Consider the following 16,407-nt stretch of genomic DNA (forward strand, 5'->3'; position numbering starts at 1 on the left):
TTCCGCATATTTCACAGTTTCATACATCAAGGATGACGGTGCATGCAGGTTCACGTTTGGCGGGAATTTTTGACTTTAGGCCCTATGTCTTTTAAAGTACATGCCCAACATTAATAAAAGTGTATATTTCTGGAAAAAAAATGATGAAAGCAAAAAAAAAAAAAAAAAAAAAAAAAAAAAAAAAAAAAAAAAAAAAAAAAGCGCAGTGATTTATAGTGCGCTACGCACAGGCACAACGCCTAGACGTTGATCCACAAGCCTCAGCACACTTTACAGGTTGTCGCTGACCACTACGGCCCCACATCATTCCACAAACCATTAAACAACAATTCAGGGACTTTGCTGCTTCAAGAGCGCACACCCTAGACATTCCACAAATAACCATCGCAACCAGGATCAGCTCCCCGAGTTTCGTACGGGTTACAACGAGACAAATTAGCAGTGAGTTCCTTGTCCAAGGGAATTTCAAGGTAACTCAATTTTTCCATGTGAGCGTATAGGCACCGCCAGGGTTCGAACCCGCAACCTCTCGCACCATAGTCGAACGCCTTATCGATTGAGCTAACTAGGCCCTATGTCTTTTAAAGTACATGCCCAACATTAATAAAAGTGTATATTTCTGGAAAAAAAATGATGAAAGCAATACATGTACAAATGTGCTTTAGGTATTTGAAAAAAAGTCCCTGTTTGAAAAAGGCGTAAAAACAACTTGTATAGGCCTATACTATTAAATAATATGGTGACAAGTCCAAACAATTCCCGCCAAATGCAATACTCGCCAGTAGCGTAGCCAGCAGGGGGGGCAGGGGCAGAGGAAAAGAAAAGGGCAAGGAGCCCTTTTTCATCAAAACTCACCCCGATCATGGGCCAAAATAGTGTCAAATACAAAAATTTTGCGCGCTCGCACATTGTCACAATAAAGCAATTTTCGTCTCGATTATGGGCAAAAATAGTGTCAAATTCAACATTTTTTGCTCGCTACTCGCGCATATCGCCCCAATAAAGCCTTTTTTGGAAGCTCGAAAACATATACAGTCTCTCTAAAAACAAAAATTTCATGTTGCAACTGCAATTTTTTTCAGCTGTGCCCCTGAAATTGTTTTGCCCCCCCCCCCGACCAAGAAAGCTGGCTACGCCCCTGATCCTCGCCAACATTTATATACAACATTTTTACACTGTAACAGTTCACTGCTGTCATAAAATGTAATCGAAACCTATACATTGATCACTATCCAGCAAAAAAAATTCCAGCACATTATTATTTTAATGCACAAACAAAAAAAGGTCTACGAGAAAACCATTTAAAATACATTGCAAAAAATACCAAATAAATCAAATCACCCCAGTATGTAACATACTCGTATTATACTTGACCATCAATACAATGTATGTGCAATTTGAGGCATAATCCTGGTCTTAATATAAAATAGTGAAATTATTTTGCATTATTATTTTCAAGCAACCTACAGGAAACGTGGTTTCACTCCGAAATTGAGTTTTAATGCTCCTTTGTCACATGTTGCAACATAAATCATAATGTTATCTTTCCACATTCTGGGTCTCCACGAATCATAAGTTTTGTTATTTTACTTTTTCATTGGAGTGTAGCAAAATGAAAATGAACACAACGTTTTTATTTATTGTCCAAGTTAGTGATCCATGCACATTAATTTTTGCCAAAATATTGCACTTTGCTTTTTAGGGTTTATCATGAAGAATAAAAACAATATACGGACGCAGAATATGTTTGCCCTGACAATCCACATTATACATAATACCATAGACTCTAAAATAATACATACTGCTATTTTAATTTAAATTGATCAAACTTTGTCTATTATGTTACAAATATAATGTACTCTTTTATTTAATACCTTTATTTACAAAATTAAAATACTGATAGGTGACGTTATAACTACGAAATAGTCGAAGCCTCGTTTAAATGTCGTTGAACTTTTATTTCAATTGTTCTACATAAAAATATTTTTCCCTGTGTTTTCGAGACCTACTAGTATAATAACATGTACAGCATTGTTGGAAAGTCGATGTGCGGACAGAAATTCGATGCTACAGGGTATCTAAGCATATTAAGGGGCGCACCATTAGATTTCCAGGGGGGCATGGGAGTTTTTGAAAAAAAAAAAACTTTGCCCACTAGTGAGAAAAAAAAAAAACTTTGCCCACTAGTAAGAAAAAAAAAAAAAATTTTGCCTCACTGATGAGTAAAAAAAAAACTTCCCCACCCAACTTTGTATAAAAATGTACATTAAAATTGAAAAAAAATAGCTTCGCCGCCGAAGGCGGCGAAAAAAAAAAATTTGGTGCTCTTGGAGGCGAAAAAAAAAAAAAAATTCTGCCGCCTTCGGCGGCGAAAAAAAAAAATTCTGCCTGACCCAAACTCCCATGCCCCCCCCTGAGAATCTAATGGTGCGTCCCTAAGTGAGAGATTTGATTTAGACACTAACAAAATGGGGACATTGTCCATTTAACTCCAAAATAGCACGCTAATAATTTGTCATCTGGAATTGTACTTGGCCAAAACTTGTAGACATTGATTGTGATGGGAAGCAGGATCTGTGTCAATTGGAATACTGTCAATTATATGATGCCAGTGGCGTAGATTTGGGGGGGGTTAGAAAAAAATTCTTGAAAATACCGTAGTGAATCCAGCACCTTTTGGCGACAGAATAAGTTTATGGTACAAATGCGCGCGAAGCACGCGAAAAAGTTTGCCATTTTGAAGCTAAACTGATTAAATATTGTGCAAAAGGGGAATAAATTCGGGATTTGTGGGCTAAAACGGCCAAATATGAGCCAAAAATGTGTGGTCAAAATAGTGCCAAAATATACAATTTGGCATTTTTTACAAAATATATAATCTTAAAAAAATAATTGCATTCTGTAAAAAGATATACCAACTACCAACATTTGTTCAGACTATATTTTAAAGGGATCATTGGGCTATTCCAGAAAATAGATGCACACCCCTTATAGAGGAGTTCGGATATCCGGACTTTTTGTCCAGTCGTGACTGTTGGAAATCCAGACTTTTAAAGTGCCCAAAGCCAAATAAATCTGGCAGAAAAATAGTTCAAAAACAGAAATCCGCAATTTGAGAGCTCATTTTCAACATTTCCGTGATTTTTTCTGCATTTGATTGGATTTCCAAGCTCTTTCCAGTAACATTGGCGACTGGAATTCCAGTCGTTTTCAGAAAGCAGACTTGGAAATCCGGACATTTCTTAGATTGAAAAGTTACTCCTCTATAGGGGGTGTGCACCTATTTTCTGGAATAGCCCATTCATTGGTGACAGCAAAACATGGTCGTGGGTAAAGAAGAGAGAGTTGAAAAATGTATCACAATAACTATATGCATCCCGTCACCCATTTTCAGCGACTAGGCCTACGACTATAGCACATCATATCTTTGGCCAAAGTAAGCTGCCAGTAAGTGTTCATTTGTTTCTTTCGTTCATGCATCTTGAATGTTCTCCTTTAACCTGAAATTTTAGCTGATCCTCTCTTCCTTAATCGATCACTTGTCTTCTTCACTCTCATAGAAGCTCTTCGCACAAATCCAGTGGCTCTCTGCATTGGGTTATCATGCCTCTCTGTTAGAATATTGGTAGAAGTGAAACGCTTCTGGATCGGTGAGATAGATGGGTTGTATGGTACTCGGGTTTTCCGTGCTTGTTTGGGTTTCGTGGGGTGGAAATGTGGACTCTCTGTATCACTGTCTTCATCCTAGGAATCCAACGAAGCTTGAGACCACACTCGTTCCGGTGCGTTTCGCCGCAAATGACGAATCAAGGAATCGATTGGTTCCAACATCTGTAGCACTCCTGTGACGTAAAATGAAACAATATTTCATATCAATTTGACGTGAAGAATTGATTTTTCTTATTATTATAAACAAAATATGTTAAATGTGAATATTTATATCTGGTTCCTGTTGTTTTTATATAGCGTAAAATTACGTCTACAAACGTGTATGCCTCTAAATGATTTTTTTGTATTTTTTTTAACGAAATAGACGAAAGGCTGACTGGCATGCCCTCCACAAAAACATTATAATAGATTGGTCTTACCGCCACCTGTATCAGTAATATATCAGTACTCAGTAGTATAGCTTAGTATGGTTGCTCAATATACAATGTATAGTTGCTCAAACTCCAAATAATGTTTTTTATACATTGTAGAGGGTGTCTTCCTTTTGTCTCTTTCGTCAAAAAACACTGATTTAGCAATTAGCATGTAGGCCTATAGAGGCATAGGCTTTAATGCAGATGGAATTCTACGATATTTTGAATGTCACTTTGACAAGCAAATAAACAGCTCAGTTTGTTTACATTTTATTTTTTTAATTTGAAGACTGGATATATCCGCGCCGTAGGCTGCCGTTGGATATCAAGGAAACATTTTGAATTGTCTGTTAATACGATTGATGTTAAGGTTAAGTTGAAAATATAAAAGCTTTATTGTTTGCAACCGCGTTTGTACCTGAAGCCTGCAGGCAAAGGTACAGAAATGAGCGGGGTCGTGACTGCATAAGCAAACACAAAAATGATTTCAAAACTTTGAATTTGATTATAAACGTGTTGTTTTGGGGTTTTTTGGTCAGAATAAAATTTAAATGAAGGACTATATAAAGGTCATGAAAACATTTTATATGGAAAAACCGGGAAAAAACAATAACAATTTTAAAATGTTGTCCACATTAGAAACCTTCTGTTAATAAAATACTATGCTGAGCCACCAGCCTGGGTGGCTCACGCTCCAGTAATTTCAGATGATTGAGCTCAGTAATACATTAAAGAATGTCTTCCAATTCATGAAAACAAATAGATAATCAGCTTATCGGATTAAAAGCTGAGAGGGAAGGCCTTGCTGCTCAGCGAGTGTTTGTAATTATCATCAGGGTTTTTTCCAAATTCATTCTCTAATGAAAACGTCATTGGAAAATATTCTATAGCAAACATTTTTTTTCAAAAATATTTTGTCAACACTATGTTATTTGTTAGAATGTTTTGCATCAAGTTTTAAAATATTTTCTGATCGATCCCCTTTATTATATGAACTCGACATTTAAACGTTTCCTGTAAACCGTTTTGTTTTTGCTGGGTTAACGCATCAAGCCAGGAAACGATTTTTGAAATTACAAAGGAAAGCAAATTATTAAACAAAATTTGACCTGTTCCTGTTTAATACTCGTATTAAAACATTCGTGTAATTTTGTGATCCCATTTCAGCCAACGCCATAAAAAAAAATACACACCATTTAATACACACGTATCCAAGCAAGCATAAAAATGATTTTGATATGTTAAAAACGTGTTTTGGTTTTAGTCAAAACTTTTTAATAACACGTAAATATCGGTTATAAAAAGGTCATGAAAACATTAGTTAAACGTTTTATATAAAAAAAAGCACTACAATAACATTTTTACCAAATATTGTGTTAAAATGTTATGCAGTAAGTTTTCATAAATGTTTTCCAAATGTTATTAAAACGTTTTATACCCTTTATAAACCCATCATTTAAACGCTTCCTGTTAAACGTTTTGTGTTTGCTGGGTTAACGCATCAAGCCAGGAAATGATTTTTGAAATTACAAAGGAAATGCAAATTTGGTAACATTAATTTCCTGTTCCTGTTTCATACTCAGAAACATTTCTGAAATTTTGTGATTTCATTTCAGCAACACAAAGAAAACATCCGTTCCGACTAGACTATACGCCATAAAAAATACATCACATTTTAGCTGGACCAGAGAAACACTGGGGAAGACGAGAAAAGAATCATCTACATGGCTGAACCATCGAGATATAAGTATAATATCTCGATTCATGATGGCTGAAGTCAATGTATATATTTCATGTTCGAAACAAAAGCGCATTCATACTTCGAAAACACCATTGCAAGATTGTTCTTTTTCGTGATATTAAAGTGGGTGTCATTTTCTTTAGAAGGGGTCCCAAATATGTCAGTCAAGTATTATGACCCACTCTCTCAATTAAAAAAAATATGACCCCCTTGCGCACATACAGGCCAAAAACGATTTTATTGTTACTGCATTTTTGGCGAATATCGTGAATGACATTTTATGATTTAGTCCAAAACTGCTCCATATCCTGGGAACTCAAGATAGGATGCCAAAATTTGCTGTGCTTCTTCCCCTTCTTGATTTGGGATCTGAGGCAAAATTGAGTGTTCTGCTATTGGGTTAAACAAAAGTCCCAACATAAAAATGTCGGCTGCTGTGTTGGGTTAACCAAACGCAAGACAACATTCAGCTTCTTGTGACTCTGGTGGAAGATAGTAAGCAAGACTTCTTGCTCTACTTCCATGGGGGAACATCCCCGCTCAGACACCCCCTGCCTATGGATAAACAACTAAAAAATGATACACCAAATGGCTTCAATTTGCAAAATTGTCCAACTTCGGAGGGGGAACATCCCCTCTCAAACATGTCAGACTCCCCCTGCATATGGCTAAACAAGTGAAAAATGATGCCCCAGATGGCTTCAATTTGGAACTTCATTTAGCAAAATTGTCCAACTTCGGAGGGGGGAATTCCCTCAGACACTACCTTGCTTGTGGATAAACAACTTAAAAATGATACACCAAAATTAATGGCTTCAATTTGGACCTTCAATTGGCAAAATTTTATATGAGGTGGGGCATCCTTCAGACACTCCTTGCGTATGGATAAACAAGTGAAAACTGATGCACAAAATGGCTTCAATTTGGACCATCATTTACCAAAAATGTCCAACTTCTGAGCAGATATTTTCCTACTATCTTCCTCTTTTTAACACAAAATCAGTTTTGGTCCCCGAATTGCTTCACTTGGACCTTCATATTCACTTTTTTTTAAAACTATAATTTACATAGTGTCAAAATCGTCCACCAAATGGCTTCAATCAGGCTTTCATTTTGCAATTTTTTCCAAATTCTTAGGGGGTAACATTCTCGTCAAACTTCCCAAGTGATAGGGTTGTATGTGTCGGGGGCCCTTTGCTGTATCTTTTCTCCAGGGGCGGCGCAAACCATCTCAGCCCCCGGGGTAAGGGCCTTCGAATTGGATACGTCACTGCTCTATTCTTCTTGAGCACTTGACATGACAACGTACAGACACACCGAGGACACACACACATTTGGACTTGTAAAAAAAAAAAATTCAGGTCCTCGGAAGTATATGTAATGCACGGGGGGGGTGTATAGTGGGGGTGTGCGCGCGGAGGGATAGCCGAGGCTTCATGAAACTGAATGTGCTTGTATACACGCAACTTTTTGATTGCAGTTTTACTCAAACATAAGCTAACTGGATAATCAACTGAGTCTGAGCTTGTCCTACAAAAGGACTCGAAAACAGTGAATATTACAGAACAAGAACCAAAACAAACAAAAAACTATGGAAAAAAAGCACACTTGTTTTATTTTTCATAATTGTTACAACATACCAACATCATGTTATTTTCACGATATAAGAAAATAAACCAGTCTATATATGTACAATACCGATAACAACAAAAATGTTATTGGAAGCCCAGGTACTATTATAAAGATCACTTTTCCGCATATTTCACAGTTTCATACATCAAGGATGACGGTGCATGCAGGTTCACGCGTTTTGGCGGGAATTTTTGACTCTAGGCCCTATGTCTTTTTTAAAAGATATACACTTTTATTAATGATGGGCATGTACATGCCCATCATTAATAAAAGTGTATATTTCTGAAAAGAAAATGATGAAAGCAATACATGTACAAATGTACTTTCGGGATTTGAAAAAAGTCCCTGTTTGAAAAAGGCGTAAAAACAACTTGTTTATACTATTAAATAATATGGTGACAAGTCCAAACAATTCCCGCCAAATGCAATCCTCGCCAACATTTATATACAACATTTTTTACACTGTAACAGTACACTGCTGTCATAAAAATGTAATCGAAACCTATACATTGATCACTATCCAGCAAAAAAAATCCAGCAAATTATTATTTTAATGCACAAACTTAAAAGGTTTACAGGAAAACCATTTAAAACATTGCAAAAAATACCATATAAATCAAATCACCTCAGTATGTAACATACTCGTATTTTTATATTTGACTTGACAATCAATACAATGTATGTGCACTTTCAGGCATAATCCTGGTCTTGATATAAAATAGTGAAATTATTTTGCATTTTTATTTTCAAGCAACCTACAGGAAACGTGGTTTCAATCCGAAATCGAGTTTTAATGCTCCTTTGTCACATGTTGCAACATAAATCATAATGTTATCTTTCCACATTCTGGGTCTCCACGGATCATAAGTTTTGTTATTTTATTTTTTCATTGGAGTGTAGCAAAATGAAAATGAACACAACGTTTTTATTTATTGTCCAAGTTAGTGATCCATGCACATTAATTTTTGACAAAATATTGCACTTTGCTTTTTATGGTCTATCATGAAGTTTGAATAAAAACAATATACGGACGCAGAATATGTTTGCCCTGACAATCCACACCACATAATTATACATAATACCATAGACTCTAAAATAATACATACTGCTATTTTAATTTTAATTGATCAAACTTTGTTTCTATTATGTTACAAATAAAATGTACTCTTTTATTTAATACCTTTATTTACTAAATTAAAATACTGATAGGTGACGTCATAACTACGAAATAGTCGAAGCCTCGTTTAAATGTCGCTGAACTTTTATTTCAATTGTTCTACATAAAAATATTTTTCCCGGTGTTTTCGAGACCTACTAGTATAATAACATGTACAGCATTGTTGGAAAGTCGATGAGCGGACAGAAATTCGATGCTACGGGGTATTTAAGCATATTAAGTGAGAGATTTGATTTAGACAGTAAAAAAATGGGGACATTGTCCATTTAACTCCAAAATAGCACCCTATAATTTGTCATCTGGAATTTGTACTTGGGCAAAATTTGTAGACATAGATTGTGATGGGAATCATGAGCAGGATCTGTGCCAATATTATGATGCCAGTGGCGTAGATTTGGGGGGGGGGGTGTTTTAGAAAAAATTTCTTGAAATTAACCGTAGTGAATCCAGCACCTTTTGGCGACAGAATAAATTTATGGTACAAATGCGCGCGAAGCACGCGAAAAAGTTTGTCATTTTGAAGCTAAACTGATTAAATATTGTGCAAAAGGGGAATAAATTCGGGATTTGGGGGCTAAAATGGCCAAATATGAGCCAAAAATGTGTGGTCAAAATAGTGCCAAAATATACAATTTAGCATTTTTTACAAAATATATAATCTTTAAAAAATAATTGCATTCTGTAAAAAGATATACCAACTACCAACATTTGTTCAGACTATATTTTAAAGGGATCATTCATTGGTGACAGCAAAACATGGTCGTGGATAAAGTAGAGAGAGTTGAAAAATGTATCAAAGTAACTATGCATCCCGTCACCCATTTTCAGCGACTAGGCCTACGACTATAGCACATCATATCTTTGGCCAAAGTAAGCTGCTAGTAAGTGTTATTTTGTTTCTTTCGTTCATGCATCTTGAATGTTCTCCTTTAACCTGAAATTTTCGCTGATCCTCTCTTCCTTAACCGATCACTTGTCTTCTTCACTCTCATAGAAGCTCTTCGCACAAATCCAGTGGCTCTCTGCATTGGGTTATCATGCCTCTCTGTTAGAATATTGGTAGAAGTGAAACGCTTCTGGATCGGTGAGATAGATGGGTTGTATGGTACTCGGGTTTTCCGTGCTTGTTTGGGTTTCGTGGGGTGGAAATGTGGACTCTCTGTATCACTTTCTTCATCCCAGGAATCCAACGACGCTTGAGACCACACTCGTTCCGGTGCGTTTCGTCGCAAATGACGAACCAAGGATTCGATTGGTTCCAACATCTGTAGCACACCTGTGACGTAAAATGAAACAATATTTATTTCATATTAATTTGACGTGAAGAATTGATTTTTATTATTATTAAAGTAAATATGTTAAATGTGAATATCGTCACGTTATCTGCATGTTCCCCGGTTTTTATATAGCGTAGGCCTAAAATTACGTCTATACAATCATGTATGCCTCTAAATAAATGTTGTTGTTTTTTACGAAATAGACGAAAGGCAAACTGGGCAGACACAGGGGCGTAGCAAGAGCCTCGGGGCCCATGGACAAAGAACAGTGCGGGACCCTTTTAACAATCTTTTTCTTTAATTTCCCCTTAGTTCATTTTCGCTTTTGCTCGGGGCCCCTGAACCCTTGAGCCCCCTGGACTTCGTCCACCCTATCCACCCGCTTGCTACGCCCCTGGGCAGATACCCAAAAGATTACAATAGATTGGTCTTACAATCAGGCGTGCTTGTACAGCCGCCTGTGTCAGATATATATCAATAATATAGTTGCTCAATAACATAGTTGCTTAGACTCCAAATGTTTTTATGGAGGGCGACTTTTGTCTCTTTCGTCAAAAATACTCATTTGGTATGTTATGTTTAGAGGCATATGCTTGCAGATGGAATTCCACGGTATTCTTCGAGTCATTGAATGTAACTTGGACCAGCATAAATAAACACCAGTTTCTTTACATTATAGTTAATTTAAGACTGAATATATATCCGCGCCGTTGGATATCAAGGAAACGTTTCAATTGTCTGTTAATACGATTGATGTTAAGGTTAAGTTGAAAATTCGTATTAAAAGATATTGTTGGCACCCGCGTTTGTACCTGAAGCCTGCAGGCAAAGGTACAGAAATGAGCGGGGTCGTGACTGCATAAGCAAACACAAAAATGATTTCAAAACTTCGGTTATAAACGTGTTTTGGCTTTTTGTCAAAATAAAATTTAAATAAAGGGCTACATAAAGGTCATGAAAACACTTTATATGGAAAACCGGGGAAAAAACAACAACAATTTTTAAATGTTGTCTAAAATGTCATTGCAAAATATTCTATGGCAAACATTAATTTGTTGCAAAATATTTTGTCAACACCTAGTAACATTTATGTTTGTTTAGAATGTTTTGCATCAAGTTTTTAAAACATCTTACGAATGTTATTTACAAGTTTTATACCCTTTATTATATATGTTTGCTGGGTTAACGCATCAAGACAGGAAATGATTTTTGAAATTACAAAGGAAATGCAAATTTTATGAACAAAATTTTACCTTTTCCTGTTTAATACTCGTATTAAAACATTCGTGTAATTTTGTGATCCCATTTCAACCAACTCAGAACGGTTCCGTTCTGCCCATGCCATAAAAATACACACCATTTAATACACATGTATCCAAGCAAGCACAAAAATGATTTTGAAACGTTTTAAACGTGTTTTGGTTTTAGTCAAAACACATGAATATTGGTTTATAAAAAGGTCATGAAAACATTAGTTTAACGTTTTTATATATAAAAAAAGCACTACAATAACATTTTTGCCAAATACGGTATTGTGTTAAAATCTTTTGCAGTAAGTTTTCATAAATGTATTATTAAAACGTTTATGCCCTTTATAAACCCATCATTTAAACGTTTCCTGTAAAACGTTTTGTGTTTGCTGGGTTAACGCATCAAGGCAGGAAATGATTTTAAAATTGCAAAGGAAATGCAAATTTGGTAACATTAATTTCCTGTTTCATACTCAGAAACATTTATGAAATTGTGTGATTTCTTTTCAGTCAACACAAAGAAAACATCCGTTCAGATTATACGACATAAAAATCACATTTTAGCTGGACCAGGGAAACACTGGGGAAGACGAGAAAAGAATCATCTCCATGTCTGAACCATCGAGATTTTATAATATATCGATGCATGATGGCTGAAGTAAATGTATATCATGTTCGAAACAAAAGCGCATTCATACTTCGAAAACACCATTGCAAGATAAAATTGTTCTTCTTCCGTGATAATAAAGTGGGTGTCATTTTCTTTAGAAGGGGTCCCAAATATGTCAGTCAAATTTTATGACCCATTCTCTCAAAAATATGACCCCCTTGCGCACATACAGGCCAAAAACGAATTATTCAGTTTTATTGTCACTGTATTTTTGGCGAATATCTTTAATGACATTTTATGATTGAATAATTTGATGGCCCTCCAGTTAACAAAACTTTATATGACCCCACATATTTGGGAACCCTTCTCTTTTCCGAAGAAAATGACAGGCCTAAACTGAACTAACGGTTACGTTTGGTATCAAAACTGTTGGCATGTCTCAAAGAAACTTATCTATCTACCTGTAATCGGTGGTCGGCCATCTGGTTCCAAGAACACCATTCTTCTGATCAGTCGTCGTAATGGTGAACTGAGGCGACGAAATAACTGATAATCGAGATCAACACTTGGATTCCCATTCATAAACTTCCCAATAGGCACTGCTCCATATCCTGGGAACTCAAGATAGGATGCCAGGATTTGCTGCGATTCTTCCTCTTCTTGATTTGGAATCTGAGGCAAAATTGAGTGTTCTGCTATTGCGTTAAACAAAAGTCCCAACATAAAAATGTCGGCTGCTGTGTTGGGTTGACCAAACGCTTTACAACATTCAGCATCTTGTGACTCTGGTGGAAGATAGTAAGCAAGACTTCTTGCTCTGCTAATGTCCAGATCGTAATTCTCATGGTCAGGCTTGCCGCAGATTTGCGCTAAACCAAAGTCTGTTAATTTCACCAGAGCATTTCCTTTCGATTCAACAATGCGAACAGAAAATGGAGTCAATGCATTATGTGCAATTCCATGAGAATGAAGGTGTGACACAGCATCTACAAGTTGAAGGAAGAGTGCCTTATGTGCTTCATCGCAAAGTGAGGCATGACGTGCGAGAATAAAACTGTTCAATGTCTCTGATGATTCCATAAATTTACTTACAGAACAGAGATAAACTGAGCCTTTCTGCTTGTGTAAAAAAGCATCCTTGATAGTCAAAATATTTTGATGCTTAGCAAGTGATAGTACAGTTTTCTTATATTCGTTAAGAATATACCGTGCTTCTGTTTGACCAGCGCAGAGGACAAGTTTAGCAACGCGAAATTTGCCCCGAGGTTTCTTCTCTTTTACCTTATGTTCAACACCAAAATAACCACAGCGAATCTTATCCAACGGCGTAAAATGGTGCATCATCGACGGCATCTTGTAATTATTCATCTTTTACGTTAAATACGTAGACGCATATCCTTAAATATAATCCTGATAAATCGGTAATGTATGTAATTTCTGTTGTAATACCCCGATGGCCCAATCTGATGTGTAAGTCAATAAGGCAAACCACAACAGTGATATACACACCCCTCTACTTAGACAGTTCACTAACGGAACCAAAACATATTCGAAATGCCCGCTGGTGTCCTTCAGTGACCTGGTATGCGATTTCTCATTGGTTCATTGCACGGTGTCTATGGCAGCCACTTACGCTTCGATCCATTGCCCTTTGTTCGATGTGATGCCCTAAGCACACTTTACCAAGTAAACAGTTATATGCGAAAAGCAATCGACCTTTCAACCGGGCCTTTCAACTTATATCGAACTTTGAGGTTTTATTTTTATTGAAGATAAATTATACGAAACTTGTTTTCAGAACGGAAATAAAATATTTTATGCATATTCTGTACATAAAAGCTTTTAAAGTTGCTTAAACTTTACATTACACAAAGCTTTAGCTGTTTTCAAATTGAAAAAAAGAAAGAAAAGAAAATGCTACATGCACAATGTAAACGTGAATAATATCGTGCCTTAAAAAGATGGAAACATATTGCGGAAGAGAAACAACGGTTCAATATGGAACCAATATGAAACGCTTAAAATAAAGCAGGAACAATTAATTTGATTTTTATTCATTTCCTGGTTCACGCAGACACCCAATATCCCGCCCAATATGAGCCGTAAATTTTCAGAACCGTGTGCCAAAAATGCCCCTCCCCCTCGGCCTGCCATAAAAATTTTTAAAAAACCCTCCAATTCCCCTTGCATACGATATGGCAAATTGTTGGGAACCTAATGTGTAAATTTGATAGCATATTCGAAAGTTTCTGATATAAAATTGGATCGGTTGAGCCCATATTTATTGGTCGAGCTATGAGTTTTAAAATATTGGACGAGACGTAGTCGAGTCCAATATTTTAAAACTCATAGCGAGACCAATAAATATTGGGTGTAAAGCATCCAATTTTATCATTATTATGTGTTGGATCCAATATTATCACAACTTGGATCCATCAAAACATAATAATGTATAATGTTGGCTTTTTAGAGCATTTAATTTAAAACTTTATGCCCGAAATTTTGTGCCAAAAATTGCTTCCGTCCCTTCAACCTGTCAAAAGTTGTCACCTGCCCCCTTTTGGCTTGCCTGAAACACCCCCTCCCCACACACACAATTTAACCATCCCCATGGCTCATGCCTGATAATTAACGAATTTATTGTAATAAAGTTTTCAATCTGTCGAAAGCTTTCGACACATCAATCATGATCATCCGTTGTTAAATTGATTGACGTGTCGAAGGCTTTCGACAGATTGAACACTTTTTTCCAATAGTTTCGATGTTAGAGAAGTTTTACAATATTTATTGTGATTGAGCGCACGGGAAACATCTATTATGATGCAAAATATGGAGCAGCTCATTATACTTAGCCTATTCCTCAGCCAAATAATATATTAAATGAGTGCTTAGAAATCCGAGGACAGATTAGCATTTAGAAAGTTCAATATTTAACATGCATTAAATATTTTAATGTTTAGGTCATCCTAAACATCCAGACACAAAATCAGATAAATCTTTAATGAAATATTGTTAGGATCTAAACATTAAAATGTTTTTAAACATTTAAAAATGCTTAACATTCAACTTTCTAAACAGCAATCTGTCCCCAATTCCAAAACAATGCTTTTGCAGTGTAGATTTGTTCGTACACTGCTTCCCCCTGCTAGAATACTAATTTATTGGGATTAAAAATATATCCTGGATTGCCAAATAAAACACAGCCCGTTTCTAATCTCTTGTTGGAATTATTATAAACTGGCAATAAAAGACAAGTTTTAATATTTGTTGGCCCAAACTATGTATTTTAAAGAGTATTTTTGCATGCTGTGACAATGGAGCCTAAAGACTTATACAAAGTCTAATGCACCAATTTTAGTAAACATATTTTCTGCTTTATTTTACAATCAATTATTAAAATTGATATAAAATATTAAGATTAAGAGTAATGTCTTAGTTTATACTTGAGATTTTGAATGCTTGTGTCAAGCCTTTGAATTTTGTGACTGCAAAATTATTGTAAAAAACGTAAAAATTGGCAAAAATTAAAATTTGACTTTTATTGCCAGTTAACAGTTCCAACTAAAAGATTATGATTAGGCTGTTACATTTGGCATAACAGATTAACATAACATATTTTGAATCCCCAAAAATTAGTGATTTATTTTTTTGGAATAGGTAGTAAGTCTGACTACACCACTAGCAAATAAAGTCATAAGTCAGTAGAATAGATTTTGTGTTGACAAAAACAAATGTTCAATATTCTTTTTATTTCATTGTTTCAGCAGTATGGTAATATTCGCTGAGCATTGACACTCTTATATATTACCCGTACAAACAGACAAAGTCACTTTTTCTGGCAGCCTATTAACTTTAATACTGAGATATGAAAATGATGAAGCTTGCATCAAATCTGCCTCTCATTTTGTGAGTGTGATTGACAGAATGACAATAAAGCTGTATGGAAAGTAAGATAGAGGACCCCAAGGGAAGGGACCCCTGGGGTAACGACAGTTTCAAATATTTCATCAGGTGAAGTGTCAATATAACACCAATATGACACCAAACAATGTCTCCACCAAGTTTTGCTACCATATGCCTCACCAGTTCTGAGAAATCTTGCTCACAAGTAGCTACAAGTTTTGTATACAAATGAGCTACCTTTAGCATATTTTGCAATGAATATCTCATGGACTAAGTCACATCACTATAGGCCTTACCAGTTCTAAGAAATTGGATGCATATAAAAATAAAGCAGTCTGGGGCAAAAACTAAAAATTCTAAATGGTTACAATAGCTATTATTTGATCAGTTTAAATATGCAGGAATTGCGAGACTGTAAAATGAAACTCATTTTTGTGCAGCAAATGTGATTTTTGTTAACATTTTCTAATGCACAAGCCCGTTAGACGCATCAACATCAGGGCGCGTGCATTATTTTTGTCAAGTAATACGCGTTCATTAACCTATAAATAAATCACATATTTTTATGGCTTTAACTTAACTGTTTTTTAACAAATGTAATAGGGACTTTCTGACCCCTCCCTACCCCTAACAAAAAAAGTCTTATGTTGATAGATGTCATCAAACTTTTTGGTTTGCTCCTTAGGGGTATTGATAATTTCAGTAATTTGATATCAATGTTACTTATAGGTTAAT

At 35.8% G+C, this 16,407-nt stretch overlaps 1 protein-coding gene across 3 annotated transcripts; it reads right to left on the reverse strand.

The window, feature by feature from the left end:
- Window positions 1-2,442: 2,442 nt before the first annotated feature.
- Window positions 2,443-13,478, reverse strand: LOC140153021 (serine/threonine-protein kinase 35-like). 3 transcript variants are annotated; one of them, XR_011859061.1, is made up of 3 exons: window positions 12,231-13,461; window positions 8,144-9,908; window positions 7,414-8,080 (listed from the first exon to the last, which is right to left on the reverse strand). XR_011859061.1 is itself a non-coding variant. In XM_072175608.1 (2 exons), exons 1-2 carry the CDS (start codon window positions 13,135-13,137, stop codon window positions 3,745-3,747), a joined length of 1,005 nt encoding a protein of 334 aa, XP_072031709.1. In that variant the 5' UTR covers window positions 13,138-13,478; the 3' UTR covers window positions 2,443-3,744. The 3 variants fall into 3 exon arrangements, 2 of the variants coding, with proteins under 2 accessions (XP_072031709.1, XP_072031708.1); XM_072175608.1 differs by lacking the exons at window positions 7,414-8,080; window positions 8,144-9,908 and adding an exon at window positions 2,443-3,842 and having other exon boundaries at window positions 12,231-13,478; XM_072175607.1 differs by having other exon boundaries at window positions 7,414-9,908.
- Between the last annotated feature and the right edge of the window lie 2,929 nt (window positions 13,479-16,407).

Source organism: Amphiura filiformis, chromosome 5 (genome assembly GCF_039555335.1).
Source record: "Amphiura filiformis chromosome 5, Afil_fr2py, whole genome shotgun sequence".
NCBI lineage: Eukaryota > Metazoa > Echinodermata > Ophiuroidea > Amphilepidida > Amphiuridae > Amphiura > Amphiura filiformis.